General features: G+C 48.6%; 1 protein-coding gene across 1 annotated transcript in view; it reads left to right on the plus strand.

The window, feature by feature from the left end:
* LOC109526865 (FERM, RhoGEF and pleckstrin domain-containing protein 1-like) overlaps nucleotides 1-17,941 on the plus strand; it is a 25,889-nt gene that overhangs the window by 6,014 nt on the left and 1,934 nt on the right. The window contains exons 2-12 of the mRNA XM_019888428.1: nucleotides 1,512-1,726; nucleotides 11,386-11,490; nucleotides 11,577-11,619; nucleotides 12,215-12,295; nucleotides 14,386-14,500; nucleotides 16,176-16,323; nucleotides 16,476-16,571; nucleotides 16,663-16,829; nucleotides 16,965-17,033; nucleotides 17,106-17,181; nucleotides 17,260-17,927. Coding sequence (XP_019743987.1) covers nucleotides 1,553-1,726; nucleotides 11,386-11,490; nucleotides 11,577-11,619; nucleotides 12,215-12,295; nucleotides 14,386-14,500; nucleotides 16,176-16,323; nucleotides 16,476-16,571; nucleotides 16,663-16,829; nucleotides 16,965-17,033; nucleotides 17,106-17,181; nucleotides 17,260-17,927 — 1,742 coding nt within the window. The 5' untranslated portion in view covers nucleotides 1,512-1,552. The remainder of the gene's footprint in view (nucleotides 1-1,511; nucleotides 1,727-11,385; nucleotides 11,491-11,576; nucleotides 11,620-12,214; nucleotides 12,296-14,385; nucleotides 14,501-16,175; nucleotides 16,324-16,475; nucleotides 16,572-16,662; nucleotides 16,830-16,964; nucleotides 17,034-17,105; nucleotides 17,182-17,259; nucleotides 17,928-17,941) is intronic.

Consider the following 17,941-nt stretch of genomic DNA (forward strand, 5'->3'; position numbering starts at 1 on the left):
CCTCTGCGTCCCGGTTCCGAGACGCAAAATTAACCCACAGGACGCACAGTTCCAAACAATGTGCGTTTTTTGGGACGCAGGGAAATTTCTCAGTCAAAAAGTTGCGCAACAAAAGATGACGTGAAGTGTAGCGTACGACATTTCCGTTTGCCCACCACGATGACGCTTGATTTTCATTGGTTATTTTCCAGCAAATTCTCGATTCATGATTACCGCGAGCAGTTGCAAGTTGTCCTCGTGACGGCGGTGGATTTGTCTTTCATCGACAGGGCGAGCAACAGTTTTGTCCGCGTGTGTACCTTGAAGGTCAGACCAGTTCTTTTGAGTTCCATCTCCAGTGAGTGGGCTGTTTGGAGTCTTGAAAGCACACGCATTCCATTTCGGGCATAATAAGCAAAAGGGAACGTCTCCAAAAAGTACCAGATGTGAAGACGGACAATCATTCTGACTCGTAGGAAGGCTGTGTGTTGAACCTTCACACGTTAATCAATACATGGAAATGTGCCTATATCAATGCGCCTATTGATCTGTCGGGACAGTTTATGAAAATGAGTTGTTGTCTTACCACTTTGCATGGCACCAAATGGAACCTCAGAGGAAGACGAGACAAAAATAAGTTCTTTTGTCTGTCTTTTGTTTATTTTTTTTTCCCCCCCAGAAAATTGGGGGCTGAAAACGTGTGTGTGTAGAGACAAAAATAAGTTATTTTGTCTGTCTTTTGTTATTTTTTTTTTTTTCCCCCAGAAAATTGGGGGCTGAAAACGTGTGTGTGTGTGTGTGTGTGTGTTGGAATTACCTTCTAAAACATTCCTCAGACGTGATGTCACTGACCGTCTGAGAGGAAATTTATTGTCTGAGGTGCTGGTTTATCGTATGTGTGTGTGTGCGTGTGCGTGTGCGTGTGTGTGTGTGTGTGTGTGTGTGTGTGTGTGTTGGTGAAAGGTTCATGTGCTGCTGGGTGTGTGTTGGGGATTGTGCGTTTGTGTATTCCCAGACCGTGTCTCATCTGCCCCACTTGTGACGCTTTGACAAGCCCGGACCGGTCGGCTTGTGGGGAAAACGCCATCGATCTCGCCTGTGTGTGTCAGTTTGACGCGCTTGCCATCGGCCCGACTCATAAACAACATCGCCGGTGAATTTTGCTGAGCGCGCGTGATTTTGTTTCCTTGGTCACTACGCTGCCCCCATAGAACACAGGTTAACAACACGACGTCTTTTTCAGTCACTGCTTCGTTTTCCAGGAGCGCAAATCTTCAACCCTGCTTTTGGTCAAATGTCTTGTTTTTACAGCCCTCGCAAATGGCGCTCATTTAGAGTGAGGGGCCCAAGAATGGAAATGCCCAAGTGGAATGTGCCTGCTTTTTCAAGAGCTCAAATACTCCCCCAAAAAAAAAAAAGAAAACGACCCATATAGCTGACTGGAGAGGTCGCAGCCGATTTCATTTGGAAAAAACAGAGCGAGTCGTCCAGCCGTTGAGAGACGAATCACATCTCTTCTTCTCTTTCTCCAGCAGACGGGAACGGATCGAGAGCGGGCGCCACCAGCTCCGCCATGGTTGAGCCAGCTGACGGAGCCTCCGCCACCGGCCATAGGCTGGGCGCCCCCGAAAGCTTTGGGGTGTCCACCCTGGAGCCTGGTCTGCGGCCGCCGACGCAGGCGCCGGGGAGGAAAGTCTCTCTCAGGGTGCAGATGTTGGATGACACACAGGAAGTCTTCCAGATATCGGTGAGTAAAGTTTGCGGCGCTCGCAGGTTCCTTCCGATCTCTCTTGAGCGATTGAAGTGTTCGCCTTTGATCCGTCACCTGTCTGATCTGTCCTTTTGTCAGTGAGCCGCGTCTTTCGGGCGCAGCGGTTTGAGTCCTTCCTTTGTCGCGGTGTCTTTTATGACGAGGCCTTTGAGCCCGATCTCATACTCTCTGCTGGTCATGCGCAGGAAGCCTTTTCACTGGACTGTCTTTATGAAGTTCATTTTTTGGTTTTGTGAGGGACTATGCACAGAGAACAAACTCAAGCGCAGAGAGACAGATTATAGTTGAGAAGTTAAAGGCGTATATGCAAATCATTGATGTGAGTCGTCACACCATGGTTTAAAAAAAAAAAAGTGCCTCACTAAAATGGCATGTCTGCCTTTCTATGCACGGGAATGACATTGCTCACACCTTTACAGTGGTGCCTTGAGATGCGAGTGAGTTGACTTAAGATTTCTTAAGATACGAGCTGTTGTTTGGCAGACACGGTACATATATTGAGCGATTGTTGACAAGAGAGGCTTCAAGCTCCTCCCAGTTGAACTTTATGGTCAAACTAAACATCAAATAAAGAATGAAATTTGCATATTTAATGCACCCACACAACTTTGGCTTTGAAAAGTCATCTTTTTGCTCACAAACAATGCAAAACGCCACGGACGGGCTAACAAACAGCATTGGTGTTGCGCCGTTGCAGCCGCAACCAGATGTTGGAACACAAATGGTGGAGCAAGACGTAGAGACCGTCAATATAACAATACAGCTGTTCAAATGTTTACATTCTATTGATTTATTTTTTGACTCCAATTTATTTTATAATGTACAATATTATAGTACGAGTGGGTTTTTTTGTTGTTGTTTCTTTTTGGGGGAGGGGTGACAAACGGATGACTGACTTTTCCATTCATTTCAATGAAAGTTGTATTTCAAGGCACCACTGTATAGTATGACTGACATCACTTCAGAGAGGCTGCCCGGGGCGATAATCATGACATTTACTCAACGATGCAGCCTGACATTTATTTCAACTCAGGAAATTCCGACGCTCAATTGTGTCATTCAAATGTGGACGTATAGTGAGGAAGACTGCCGAGTAGCGCTGTCCATTGGTGAAGGCATCGTACGTTGGCTCGTGTCTGTAGACAAGGGAAAGGAAAAAAAAGCGCGTCAATGACAGGAAGCGAATGAAAGACTTTGACCGGCACCGCTTGTTCTCACCGACTCTGAAAACAAGGGAGCCGTTGTCTCACCTCATCGTGTCCTCTGCCACGTTTGTGCAGTTGTCCCACCTAACGTGTGAAAGCGAAGCTCACGCCGATGATGCCGGCTGGTGGTGGTCGTTGCGGAAGGCGCGTGACTTGTTCCTTGTTGTTTTGCGATAACGGAACATTCCGGATAATGAGTAACATTGAACATGTATCCCCGTTTGCTAATTTGCACTCGTACGACCCTGCAGACGTCTGCAGCATTTTCATATTCCCTGGGGAGCAGTGAAGTCTATCGCTTTGCGCAATGCCCCCCCCGAGCCTCCGAGACTCCCACTATGGCTGATTCGTACAACCACTGGGTCCTTTCCCAACCACAGGTCTCGAATTAGTCAATAATTTCTTCTCATGCGGCAATCTTACTTGACTTTATTACCCCCACCCCACCCCCATTCCCCCTCCCCTCCATAAGACTCTTCCCATACGTCCTCATCATGACTGATATCTTTGGTGGACGCCAGCGGCTTTAAAGACCAAGCGGGTGTGCGTGCTCAGGAGCAACAAGATTACTGTGTGGGGTTTTTTTGTTGCATGATTGGATTGTGGCTTTTTGATCTCTGGGTGGGTGGAGCAAAAGAGATCAAATCATGATAGGTGACAACGAGAGAGGATTAAGGGGGAGAAGTGTAGCATACGCGACATCACTTCATCTCGCTCGCCGTCCCCCGGGGACCAAAGATATCGGAGTCCCCAGTTACTGGACATCCTGCGGGGGTTTTCCCGGCTCAAATTAGGGCAACAACGTGCATGGATTCTGTAAATTCAACGCACTCACTTTCTTTGATGAGAAACATACTTTAAGAGTTCTAATAAAAATAGGACGATGATCATGTTAAAGCATTCCTTGATTCAAACTCACAGAGGAGAATGATGGACTCAACGCTTGTGCGGCGGGGCCACTTTTGTTTGAGACACTCATAGATGATTTTCAAGCAGTCTTTAAGCGCTCTGTGGTCCATGTCGTATTTCATCAAGAGAATTTCAAATCCATAACTTTGTTCTCAAAACTTTGAACCACAAAAACATGGTGTGATTGTCAAAGAAGAAGCAAGATTGCCAAAATGAGAGTCAATGGGCCAACAGAATAAAGGAGAGTGTTGATATTCTGAAAGCTTTTGACAATGTTTGATTGCCCCATTTGCTCACTGCACTCGTGTTTTGGCAACTCAGACTATACTCACTTTCCTTCCTGGCCACAGGTCCATGAAATCATAAAGATAGTTTGTATTATAAAATGCGCAGGAGCTCAGAGAGGTAAGGTGGGGCCAGGCCATTTCAAGATTTGAAAACAAATCAGAGGATCATCCAAAGAACTCTCAAATGTATTCGGAGCCAGTGAAGGGATGCCAGAGGAGGAGTGACGCGCTCCCTCTTTATAAGAGAACCAGTCAAGAGGCGAGCGGCGGCATTCTGGACCAACTGGAATGGAGGATTGGCAAGTGCATGATGGTAGTCCAGCCGGGATGTGACGAAATGCTCTGGAAAAAGGAGGGGCTGGCTTGACCTTAGCCCACTGCCCAAAATGGAAGAAGCTGGCGTTAACAACGGCACCACTTTGCCAGTCCCAAGAAATAACGTTGTATGTTACAGCACATCTGAGCCTTCAGTGGCTATTTCTCATCCCAACTGATCACATGGACGCCGCATGCCCGCATCCCGCACACAAATGGCTCCGTGTTACGCAATAGTCGGCATTGGCTGCCTCATTCCTGTGGTCGGAGACTTCCGTTAAAGCGGAGGACCGAATAGCGATCCTGCCCGTGACAGCTTCCGTTCATCCAGTGCTTTTTGCACGGAGAGCCACATGGAAGTATCGGGACGTGCTGGGTCGAAGGAATGAGCCGTCCTCTCCAAAAGCACAAATGCGGTGAGAGAGCAACGAATGCGAGATGGACTCAGGGAGCCGCAGACGGTTTCTGAGTGAAAGGGAAGCGGGATGGGGGCCCAAAGGGGGGTGCTGTTCCGCTCGCTGTCATGGAGGAATCGAGCGATTTGGCTCAAAAAGCGAGCGAGGGCATTCACCGCCCGCATCCGTCCCCCCCGTGGAGGTGTTTCACCCCGGTCCCAGTGCACAATGCTCAGTCTGCGCATGGGATGCCCCCCGAGGACCCCCTTCAGGCCGATGTCATTCATCATTGAAGGCTCCATGTTGAAGCCATTTAGCAGAACTGGACTTTCAGTCAAAGAAAGAAGAGGGGAGACGAAAAGCTGGGCAAACTTTTGAGCTCAAGGGCCACTTTTTTATTTGGGGATTTTGTCTTTCATTTAAAAAAAAAAAAACAATAGACAGTCATGTGCATGGGATGTATGTTTTATTTATCATTGATTTGAATAACAGCGAATTCATGCTCATTTTAGAAGTGGATTGCTTGTCATGACGGTCGTGACATGAATTCATAATTGTGTCCTGCTGCGCACGTGACCCGACCCCAGAGAGGCGGTCCAGAATGAACGGAGCAATTATGTCCTCAAAATAAAAGGAAAATCACTTATTTTCATGATAATGCATTCATTTGGGCTTTTTTAAAACATTTTTTTCTTTCAAATTGATTCACAAAAATATATCGATATTGGTACCTTTTATTTTACACTTTGTTTTGATGTACAAATATTCTAAAAACAATTGAAAGTGTATTTTATGAAATTAAACAAGTATTTAAGAGACAAAAGTGGTGTCGTTTGCAAATGTTTTTGTGATCTGCATAAATTAACATTTATTTCATGAGATAAATCGGCGATTCATTCAAAAAGAATATCTCCATTTGGAGGGACCAATTTTAGGAAAAATCTTGAGTGACTTTATGCTCGGTGGTGCGGATTCAAGAGCGGACTTGGCCCGATGAAGCCCATGAGCCATACGTTGCAGACGCCCTGCCCCAATTGTTTGTTTTGGTTTCATGAATGAAATAATCCGACACTCCAATTGGTTAGTTGTGATCTTGAACATTTGGATTTTCAGAGAGAGCCGTGAGCACGTGTGTGAGTATGTGTGTGTGTGTGTGTGTGTCTGTCTCTCTCTCTCTCTCTCTCTCTTTCTCAGAGGCAGGAAATGTACGTGGCTCATGGTTGTGGGAGGCCGACTCCACCCCACCGCCATCTGGCACAGGATGCAAATTGTTTTTTTTTGGGGGGGGGGGTTAATGGGACATGGCTGTGCATGTACTTAATTTGTTTTCCTCAATTGTGCTGTGAGGCATAACACACACACACACACACACACACACACACACACACACACACACACACATAGCAGCGGCACCCCAACACGTCGCTGTCGTTCACCTGTAGGTTGCCAGACTGACTGCCCAGAACGCTTTGCTGTGTGTGCAAGCAGGTTGCTTGCCATGCCGGACTGTGTGCGCGTTCTGGGGCCTGTTCTGTTCTCACTGGATCTGCTCCCATTGGGTTCCATCCGAAGTGGAAGGTCTTTCCTTCCCCTGCAATGCGGATGACTGTCCGATCGATGTCTCGCAGAGCTAAAAGGACGCTTTCTCACGGAGGCCACTTTGATCCAATACGTGGATGCCGCTGAATTTTTTTTGAATTTCAATGAAAAGAAGACAGAAGTGATGGCGTTTGGTCCCAGTGGCCCTTGTCCATCCCACGCTGCCGACTTGGGGCCCCCCGGCTCCTGATGTGAAGCCAACACTCTGCAACTTGGGTCTTCAACTGGACGCTGATTTGAAAGTGGACCGGCAAATTTGGCTTTGGACTCCGCATGAGACTTTTTGTGCTGTTCTACAGTCTTTATGAAATGTATTGTTTCATTGTTTGTTTGTCGTATGCTCCGTGTGCAGCACTTTGTAGACCACGGCGGTTGCTTTCAAGCGCTCTCGAAATACACTTGAGTTGAGTTCAGTTGATTCGAGTTCTTTTGAATCTGCTTGTGTGGTCAAGGATGCGACTTTGACGTCTTGCCAGCGGGGTTAAGCCGTTTAACCTAATCTGAGCCAGAGACTGTGATTGGTAGACAGATGAGGAAGGAGGAGCCCTCTCCCAGCTGTCTGGCTAAATGCGCCCCCCCCCCCCACACACACACACACACACACACACACACACCAAATTATGGAATAACAATATTTAGCTTTTTGTCTTTGTTTTTAATTTTGTGGTGCATCGTCATGCAGATTGGCTAGTTTGATCTGTGTTTTTTTTTTTTTTTTTTTTTCCAGCGCTCGTTTAGGCTCGTACGAGATCAAGTTGGGACACAGCGTCTCAGTCAATAGCAGCTTTTGAAAGACAAGCTGGAGTTGAATAGCGGAGAAGCTTATTGCCAGTCATTTCCAGTGTTTTCCCATCTGGACCGGCCAAGTAACGGTCATGTTGAAAGTCAAAACAAAAAGTAGACTCTCTTGTGCCATGTGCTTGACAAGCAGCTGCAGAAAAAGAAACAAAAAAGCTTCCTTTTGGAATTCACAGCAGGGGACCCGAGGAAGAGTAGCATTGGAGATGCTTTGCTATTTTTTATTTATTTTTTAATTCAGTTTTCTTCTTCCTCAACGGATTCTTATCGTCCGTCTCACCCATCTGGTTTCCATTTGTGCCGGTCCCTGCGAGTTCCGCACATGACGGTGCGCTGCACGTTTCCAAATCTCCTTTTGCAGCATTTCGAAAGGCACCAAAAATCCAGTTCAAAACTCCCGGAGCACTTTCTGACAGATTCCAAAGCTTCCCTTTTCATGCTAGTAATCATCGCAACGGAGCAATTGCAGGCAGGCATCGAGCCAGGCTGCGTGAGTCGCTTCGGTGCTCCGGCGCGCCGAAGTTTTTCCCTGCCAGGAAGTGCGGGTGTCATGTTCCTGTTCTTGGCCTGGCCAGCAGGTGGCAGACTGAGCGGTCTTGCTGGTTGCACACCTGCTGCCAATCTTGCAAGTAGGAAACTGTATTCATGGACCCACAAACAGTTTGCTGGTTGTCGGAGAATTGTTTTGCCTCACTGCTTTATTCCTTGCTCATAGACCTTTGCTATAGACCTCGTCGTATTTTCTATTGATCTCTCGGTACCATTGGTTTTGTAAGTATTGTTTTTGTTTTAGTGAATTGGCTTTTTCTGCGTGTATCTGATACATTGTTTTTCGTTTGTAGTCTCGGGTTTGTTTTCCTTCCTTGCCTTTAGTTCAAGCGCTTTTGGTTCTTGTTGACTTTTTGTGTTCCCTGGTCCTTGTGTTGACCAGCGCTTTATGTTACTACTTTGTTGGTGCAATTTATTTATTTTTTTTTATATTAAACCTTTTTGTTACGGAGTACAAGTACAGTAGTGTCTGGAGTCCACAATTTTTGGGATCCAAAACATTTCGGTTCGACCGAAACGTGACAGCGGGACGCTCAGGGCGTTGTCATAGTCAAGCAGCCGCAAGTTGTCCCGCCTCAACTTTCACCTCTCCTTGCGCACGAACTGAAGCAAAGGGCAATGGGATCTCTTTGTCAATGTGCCGGTCGCTCGCCCGGCCCATGTTCAAGGACAAAACTCTCCTTTTGGCTTAGGTTAGAAAATATGGCTTTTCTGACGTCAGTCACGGAATATTTGTGGCGCAGCTCGTGTGAAACGTTTCGGATTTTGGGATTGCCAAGGTAGCGTTCTTCACGGCGGGGCAAAACAAAACAGTCTTGCTGCGTGGAGGCGGCCTTGCCTCTCGCCACATGTGTTTTCTGCAGCCTCTTTGAATAGAGGAGCGGGATGACTATAATTTGTCTGCTGCAAAAGCCGCATGAGTCACTTTGCGAAAACGCCACCGAAATGGCCGCGGACGGGATGGAAAAATGATCTTTTGCCCTCCCTTTGAACTACTTGTTGGACAACCCCGTTGAGAGCAAAGTTTCAAAGCGACAGATTGTCTCATGCAAGTCTGGAAGGAGATTTTGACGGCGGAATCTGGATATTCTGGTCCCGGACATTTTGTATGATGCCTTTTGCGGGCACGTGGCCAGACGGCTATTGAGGCCCGGCCCGCGTCTCCAGCTCTTGAATTACTCCCACCGTGAGGAGCCACCGTGGTATGCTACGGGTCCCGCTTCTGAATACGCAGCTCGTATCGAACCTCAACCCCCTGCCTGGAGCGCGGTCCGCTCAATATAAGAATATGAAATCATCAGCACTTTAACACCAACGTGTAAAAATCTTTGGATGAATATAATGATGATTAGTAAATGCAATAATCCCAAATACTATTTGGAGAAGGAAAACAACCCCCCCCCCCCCGCCCCCAGACATTTTTTCCAAGTTGACAAAACATTTGAACCCCTCTTCGATATCACATCGACGACTCTCTCGTCCGATAAAATTGTGATTTCATGGGCAGTTTTTGCCAGTTTTCAAGTTGCTGTTTGGAAGAAGGCTGCCGTGAGCTTGTCTGCATGATGATTGGATGATCTGTCTGAGGCTGACTCTCTTTTTGATTGACAGCGAAATGAGCCAATCACCGATCTTTTGTTGTAGGCATCCGTGGGAGCATTTTCATTCTATTCTGAGTTGAACTGGAGACTTCTTCTAATCATTTTAGCGACACTCTCTTTGTTGAAAACGACTAGCGACAAATTAATCTTTTATTTCTGTAGTTCACACATCAGAGATCATTTTTTTGAAAAGGAACGGAGAGTAGAATGCACGTCTAAATAAACGGACACATTTTATGATGCAGGCCGAAATTGAGCTTCCCCTCCTTGACAGACCAGCATCCGCCACTGATTTGTATCAAGTATCTAGTATCACGCGTGAACTATGTCTGGCCATTATCTGTCCGCTGGAATGCATTCCAGCTCTTATGGTGACGAGGCCACGGTTTTGGGTATCAGTTGCACGAAAATAAACGGCATCCTGTAATCAGCTGTTTATTACGCTTCGTCTTCTTACGGTAACAATGTTCAGGAGGCTAATCACAGATGGGATGGCATCCGGCTGTCGGGCATCCCCAACACACCCAGGTTTCATGTCATCCCTTTTTTTTTTGTGTCCAGGCTGTGGCCTTCCTGTGTTCACCGTTTTTTTTTTTTTCTCCCTTTTCCTCCTCCATTCCAAAAGCAGGCATAGGTGCCACCTCTTGCCTGAAGTCATCTGGGGTAGCCTGGGCGGATTTGTCTATTCAGGAGGCCCACACACACACACACGCTAGCCATATGGCGTTCCACTTGGCTCACACCTTTTGCCGCACAAAACAAACAAAAAACCAAATACACCAACCATTATGCTGATTGTAGTTCTCATAAGCGGGAGACCTGCGCTTGTTTCTCCGGTCGAATCTTGGAGTCAATGAAACACGAAGTGTGTTCATGATGTCCAGTTGTTGCGTGATTTTGTTTTCGGTCACCATCGTGGCAGAAAATATCTCTCCACAAAGATAGAATGTTGGAAATGCAAGAAAGGAAATCATTGGGGCAATGTGGATGTTCTGCGGAGGCGCGGTAGCTAACTGGTTCGCGCATCCGCCTCACAGTTCAGAGGTCACGGGCTTGTGTCCAGGCTGTGGCCTTCCTGTGTTCACCCTGTTTTTTTTTTCCTCTCTTTTCCTCCTCCATTCCAAAAGCAGGCATATGTGCCACCTCTTGCCTGAAGTCATCTGGGGTAGCCTCCAGCCCACCTGTGGCCGTCATGAGAGTAACTTGGTTCGCACGTGGTGATTCTGCCTTGATTTGAAATCCAGAACATAACTACACCTGCTGAAGCAGTTTTGAAGGCTTTATTGTCTTATTTGCCAGCCTGCCACTTCCTATCGCGCGGGGCAGACTCGTTGCATCGGAATAACCTGCGGTGAGAAACCCCGAGTTGAAGTAAGACTGCTAATATTGTGTCTCATCGTCTGGCCTTTTTCTACTCGATGGAGAAGCTCTCCAAAAATGTTTGGTTTGTATTGATTGATGTTTTTTTTCCCACTTGCTTGTGGGCATCACGTTACATGACCCATACAAGCACCTGATTTTTTTTTTCAGACAATCAAATATTTATTTTAAGTCTTTGTGCTTCTGGTTCACTGCTCAGCCCCAGTATGACCGGAAAAAAACCCCGATCCTGGCTAATTTAAGGTTTGGTCCCACAGCTGCGTGTGTTTTGGCATCGCTCATATGCCAGAGCACAGCCGAGACCACTGGATGAGCAACTCGCAGCTTTTCCCTTTTGGCCTGCCGGTTGTTTCTAAACACAGGGAGCCGTGCACCCAAAACTCAAGCCTGCACTTGTCAGTCGGGTTCAGGATCAGCTGCTTGTCGTTGGTCGGGGGGTGGGGCATCCAGACTTGCAGCCTCATTCTGATGTGAACCATCTAATTAGACCCTCACAAAAAAAGAAAAAGGCAACCTTCTCCTCAACATCAGCGCTCTCCACCCTCGTGGCCTCAAGCCGCAAGTTCACCCGGTTCCTCCATTTGATCTCTGTTCCAGCAACGCTCCCCCGGCAAAGTGCTGTTTGACCTTATTTGCGTCCATCTCAACCTGGTGGAGGGAGACTACTTTGGGCTGGAGTACCAGGACCAGCGCAAGATGACAGTGAGCTGCGCATGACGTTGCAAACTCATTTTTAAAGCATGTCTTTGGAACTTTGACCTCAATGTTGCACTCTGTCCTTCACGCAGGTATGGCTGGACCTGCTGAAGCCAACGATGAAGCAGATCCGACGTACGTGACATAAAATGCCTTGGACTCTCATTTGCACTCACTGAATGTCTAAACGGAAAAATACGTTTGCAAAAACCCTATCCTTTAGTGCCAAAACGTATAAATGCGTTTCTGGTGTTTTTAAGAAAAAAATAATAATAATAATAAACAATAATAATAACAAGAATAAAGTGCTTTGCATAACTCCACAGTCCGTATCGAGGCTGTGGGAATGATTTCAGTATAATAAAACACCACTAGATGGAGTGGGCGTGTTTCTGGTAACCCTGTGTCGGGAGCTGGCGTGCAAAAGCAGTGCGGTGGTGAGAACATGAACAACAACCGGCAGCTAACTCGACAACAGAGCTTTTTCAAGTCAAAAAAAGATGACAAAGTCCCGTCGTCATCCTTGACGATGGGCTCAGACCGGCTCTCCCACTTGGAGAAAAACAGGCCGGCGTGTTATGAGTCCAAGGAATGGTAACCCACGGCAACGCGTAAAAGCTCCATAAAATTGCCGCGAGTCTCGGGCTTCTTTGTGACGTGATCAAGTGATGCGTTCTGCCTTACGTTGCGCTGCCAATCGTTGTGTTTTGTCTCCCCTCCGTCATTCAAGGGCCAAAGAACACCATTCTTCGTTTTGTGGTCAAGTTCTTCCCTCCCGACCACACGCAGATCATGGAGGAGCTGACTCAGTAGGTTTTACACATAAGCACTCACGCGCGCGCTTCTGGGAGCAGGTGTCATGTCTGAATCGGGTCCGCCCACGCCTCGTTTTAAGCATATTTACGGGCTGAACACAAAGCCCAGCTTTGATGTCTCTGAACACTCAGACTGTTGTTGTGGAGTGGGCCAGCTGTCACCACTAGATGGAGTGGGCGTGTTTCTGGTAACCCTGTGTCGGGAGCTGGCGTGCAAAAGCAGTGCGGTGGTGAGAACATGAACAACAACCGGCAGCTAACTCGACAACAGAGCTTTTTCAAGTCAAAAAAAGATGACAAAGTCCCATCGTCATCCTTGACGATGGGCTCAGACCGGCTCTCCCACTTGGAGAAAAACAGGCCGCCGTGTTATGAGTCCAAGGAATGGTAACCCACGGCAACGCGTAAAAGCTCCATAAAATTGCCGCGAGTCTCGGGCTTCTTTGTGACATGATCAAGCGATGCGTTCTGCCTTACGTTGCGCTGCCAATCGTTGTGTTTTGTCTCCCCTCCGTCATTCAAGGGCCAAAGAACACCATTCTTCGTTTTGTGGTCAAGTTCTTCCCTCCCGACCACACGCAGATCATGGAGGAGCTGACTCAGTAGGTTCTACACATAAGCACGCACGCACGCGCTTCTGGGAGCAGTTTCTGAATCGGGTCCGCCCGCGCCTCGTTTTAAGCATATTTACGGGCGGAACACAAAGCCCAGCTTTGATGTCTCCGAACACTCAGACTGTTGTTGTGGAGTGGGCCAGCTGTTTTCAGCAGGAGGCACGTGGATTGCCGAACGCAGGGAACGCGCCGCAAGCGCCGTTGGCAAACCGCGACACGTGTTTGCTTTTGCAATTGTCGGGGTCGGGAAGAAGCACATAAAGCTACAATGACTTTTGCTTGACACAAAACAAAAGACCGAACATTTACAATTACGTCTTGCGCGACCATCGTCACGATCGAGGCAGAATCGGACCTGGTACACTCAGCAGCAATGACCGCAATGTGCTGTCGTAGCAAACGAAACAAAATTGGACAGGATTCAACTCGAGCGTATTACCGGAGCACTTGAAAACAACCACTGCTCCGAAAACAACAAACAACAAAACAATCAATGACGAACAAAAACAGTAATGGAGGCACGTGGATTGCCGAATGCAGGGAACGCGCCGCGAGCGCCGTTGGCAAACCGCGACACGCGTTTGCTTTTGCAATTGTCGGGGTCGGGAAGAAGCACATAAGCTACAATGACTTTTGCTTGACACAAAACAAAAGACCGAACATTTACAATTACGTCTTGCGCGACCATCGTCACGATCGAGGCAAAATCGGACCTAGTACACTCAGCAGCAATGACTGCAATGTGCTGTCGTTGCAAACGAAACAAAGTTGGACAGGATTCAACTCGAGCGTATTTCCGGAGCGCTTGAAAACAACCACTGCTGCGACAACAACAAACAACAAAACAATCAATGACGAACAAAAACAGTAGAAAGCACAAAAACAATTCAACTAAAAATCAAAGTCTCATGTTGAGTCAAAAGCCAAAGAAAAAAAGTAGAAAGCACAAAAACAATTCAACTAAAAATTAAAGTCTCATGTTGAGTCAAAAGCCAAAGAAGAAAAATGAGTTTTGAAGATTTGAAACCAAATCATACGATCTTGGAAAAAAACGCGAAAATGAGCCAGTGAAGCGATGCCAGAGTCGGCGTGATGCGCCCCCGTCTTCGGAGGACCAGAGGCGAGCCGCAGCATTCCGGACCAACTGGAGACGCTTCGTGGAGGATTGGCTGACTCCCAAGTCAATTCCTTCCCCTAAGCGTGTCCGTCTGCCTTGTTTGATTGAAAAATCATGATGTGGAATAGTTTCTCGCCAGCCTTGTCGGTGCGGCTCCGTCTTCTGGAACGGCTTGAGCGCTGTTTCGCTGAGCCCAATTGCAGATGAAGTCGAACAGTGACAAAAGAAACGATTGAATTTGCAACTCTGTCCAGATTGTCGCCGAAATGAAACGCGTTCTTGTGCTGTGCGTTTTTCCACCCTGCCTTTGCAATTCACCTCTCTCCGTCTGTGCCTTGCCCCCCCCCAAATTCAGCCGAGATCGGAGACTTTGATGACACCCAGAGCTGGCAGCATCTCCTCCACAATAAATACCTGCCAGACCAAGACGCCATCCGGGACAAGATCACCGACTGCCACCGCAAACACGTGTGAGTTCTCACACGCGACTGTAGCTTTCGAGGCCTCAATGCCGCCCATTTGTGTCCTCATCGCTTCCCATTTATGAACCATTGCAGCCTACGGTTGGGGCAAAATGGTTTCATTCCAGACTCGATACATGAAAATTGAAACTTGGTGTTTTCTACCATATGATGTCATAACTTTGCACAAGGGAGCAAATTCACGTGCCAAAATGGCAAACTGCAATTTGCCGGTGTAAATGAATGACGTCCTCATTCATTCTATCGGATGAATGTTGAATTCTGTCGAAAATAAGAAAAAGGCTACTGCCGAGAAACAATGTATTTATTAACATATTTACGTTCCTAACCTGACCATTGCGGCTGCAATCTGAAACGTGAAGGGTGAAAAAGCCCATAGATCACGGCATATGCTACACTCGTGACAAGAACAGACGTAAAAAGTGAGGGTGTTTCAAAGAAACGATGCGGTACGGCAATGAAATGACAGACGACATCTGGACATGGTCAAAGATGAACCGGCAAACGCGGCGAAAGGGTCTTGGCGTTGAAGAAGGCCCAACGGAGAAAGCACCGGTTGAGGTTAGACGTGCTTGTTCAACATCAACATGGGGATCGGTTCCAGAAGGCTGTCAGGAGCCATAAACGCAGACGTCCACCGCAGGTCTTGCACCAGATTGCTATCTCGCGCACGACACACCCACTCGCAATCCTGACCTTCCAGCAGATTTCCGTCTCTCTCTCTCTCTCTCCTATAAACAGACACATGCAGGGCTGTGGCACTCACGAGAGCCTACGTGTTGGCGCACCGCGACTTTTTACCATGAAAGGGTTCACCACCTTTTTGCTTTTTCGTTTTTCAGTGATCCAAACACTTTGGAGCAGTTGCTCACGCAGTCCTCGTTCGTGTGTGTGCCACGGCAGCGTCTCTCACCCTACCCCTCTTGTTCCTTGAAACAAGATCCTGGCTTTTATTTTCCTGTCGACACCAATTTTTATGCAGCCCGCCCCCCACGCTCCACACACACACACACACACACACACACACACACACACACACACACACACACACACCTTTTTTTTGGAGCTGGCAGCAGCACAGAAACTTTCCCCCTGACCTCCCGCCCCAACTCAACCAGCATTTTTGCACTGCTTACTTGGCCTCTGCGCACATCCGTTTGTTGCCACTCCCCCCGCGGAGCGGAGCGATCCGCAAACACGCGCCCGGGAGAACGTGCGCACGTTTTGTTCCACTGTTTGCATATCCACGTCATTTCCAAGTGCAAAGCGCGGCAGATAAACACTGAAACCCGAAGCGGCCCGTCCCTCAGCCCCCCCCTCGCCCCAATCCCTCAGCCGATGCAGGAAGGAAGTGGCCAATTCAGCGGCGTATACAGGAAACAGGAAGGCATTTTCAGATTTGCATGGCAAACAAGGCCGTCTGAGCTCATTGTATGCATTTTAAAGCGCGCCGTTATTTCAATCGGCTCGATCATCACTGCGGTCTCATGAAAGCGCAACACAAACACCAAAACACCAAAGATGCTCCTTCCGTCGCTTGACACGTGGTTGACCTTCAGCCCGCGGCCACGTGAACAGCAGACGTTTTCATCAATCAGCCATCGGCTCGATGAGCACGAGGTCGGTGTCTTGAGTGACAGCCCCCCTCCCTCTCCTCCCCCAGCGGACAGACCCCCGCTGAGTCGGACTACCAGCTCCTGGAAATCGCCCGGCGGCTTGAAATGTATGGCGTTCGCCTCCACCCAGCAAAGGACCGCGAGGGGACCAAACTCAGCTTGGCTGTGGCCCACACCGGCGTGCTCGTGTTCCAGGTAACATCCGTACCGCATGGAAAGTTCGGAAGAACATTTGACCACAAAATATTCTGAACTTGTTTCGGGAGAGATGGGGTGTAGAACGTTGTGGTTGTTGCTGTTTTGTTTTTTTACGTGACCCCGCGTCTGCGCATACGTTTTCCTTTCAGGGGTACACCAAAATAAATGCCTTCAACTGGTCGAAGATTCGCAAACTCAGCTTCAAACGCAAACGGTTTCTGATCAAGCTGAGAGGTGACCCTGCCGTAAGTTTCCCCCCCACAGCCCCTTTCGATATGAAGCCACTCTTTCGCTCCGGTTCTCCTTATGCCCGCCTTCTTCTTCTTCTCCTTGCAGCAAAGTGGTCACCATGACACGCTGGAGTTTGCAATGGCCAGCAGGGACTGCTGTAAAATCTTCTGGAAGATCTGCGTCGAGTATCACGCCTTCTTTCGGCTCTTCGAGGAGCCCAAGCCCAAACCCAAGCCCATCCTCTTCACCAGAGGATCCTCATTCCGCTTCAGGTAATCAATTGTCAGTCATTTTTGAAGGAAACGGAGTGCAAAGAAAAAGCATTCCTGATTTTGACTGGACGATTGCCATGTATTCCACCCTCGATTTCTCTTTCAACGTTGTCCTTTGGTGCCCTTTCGTTGCAGCGGTCGCACCCAGAAGCAGATCATTGATTATGTGAAAGACGCCGAGCTCAAAAAGGTTCCCTTTGAAAGGTGAGGCTGTTGTCCTCGTTTCAATTTTTGGGCTGAATTTTTTTTTGACAGCCAAATGTCGACCCTCGTCAGGAAGCACAGTAAGATTCTGTCCGGTAGCAGCGTGCCCCACCAGTCCTCCTCCCTCAGATCGCAAGTGCCAAAGGAGGTAAGAGACTCGAATTAACCGGAGATCGAAAATCAGAGGCCGTTAAAGAAAAAAATCATCTCCTCCGCTGTCTTGCAGAGTGTCACATCCGTGCCGATGGAAGGTCGACCAGACCCGGCGGGGCAAGCGGGCACCAACGGCGCCCGGGAACCGTCGGGGGCCACGTCCGCCGCCAACGGCTTCCGCGATCACAGCGCAGCTCCCGGCTCGGATGGCAGGCAGGAGCACAAAGGCACGGGCTTGCCGTCGGACAAACGTCTCCTCAATCCAGGTCCATCGTGCCGGGCAAACAAAGGCAGCAGTTCTTCCATCCCGTACATCGACTGCAGCGATGTAGACAGCGAATGCGACGGCGCAAAGAGCGGCGCGGGCCGAAGCCGAGCCAATGGCGGCGACGACGCCGAGACCGATAAGCGCGCGGGTTGTTACGCTTCCGGCGGGGGCCCCGACGGCAGCTTGTTCGGGCTCGTCAATGGCTTCTACCACACGAATCATCCGGGCTTGATGCAGCAGCAGGACGGGAAGGCTCAACCGCGAGCGACGCCACTGGCTAACAGAAATGGCGGCGACCCTTCGCGGTCCAACCGAGTCGGGAACGGTAGCCGCGAGATCGACGACGATGACAGTTTGTCAAATAACAACAGCGGTTGTTATGGCGGGCGCCCGCCGCCGCTGCATAGTACGCTGCTGGACGAGATCTTTCAGGGTCGCGAGACGCGGCCCTTCGGGGCGGGCACCCAAAGTCAGTGCTCCAGCCCGC

The sequence above is a fragment of the Hippocampus comes genome, unplaced genomic scaffold (assembly GCF_001891065.2).
Source record: "Hippocampus comes isolate QL1 unplaced genomic scaffold, H_comes_QL1_v1.1 scaffold152, whole genome shotgun sequence".
Taxonomy (NCBI): domain Eukaryota; kingdom Metazoa; phylum Chordata; class Actinopteri; order Syngnathiformes; family Syngnathidae; genus Hippocampus; species Hippocampus comes.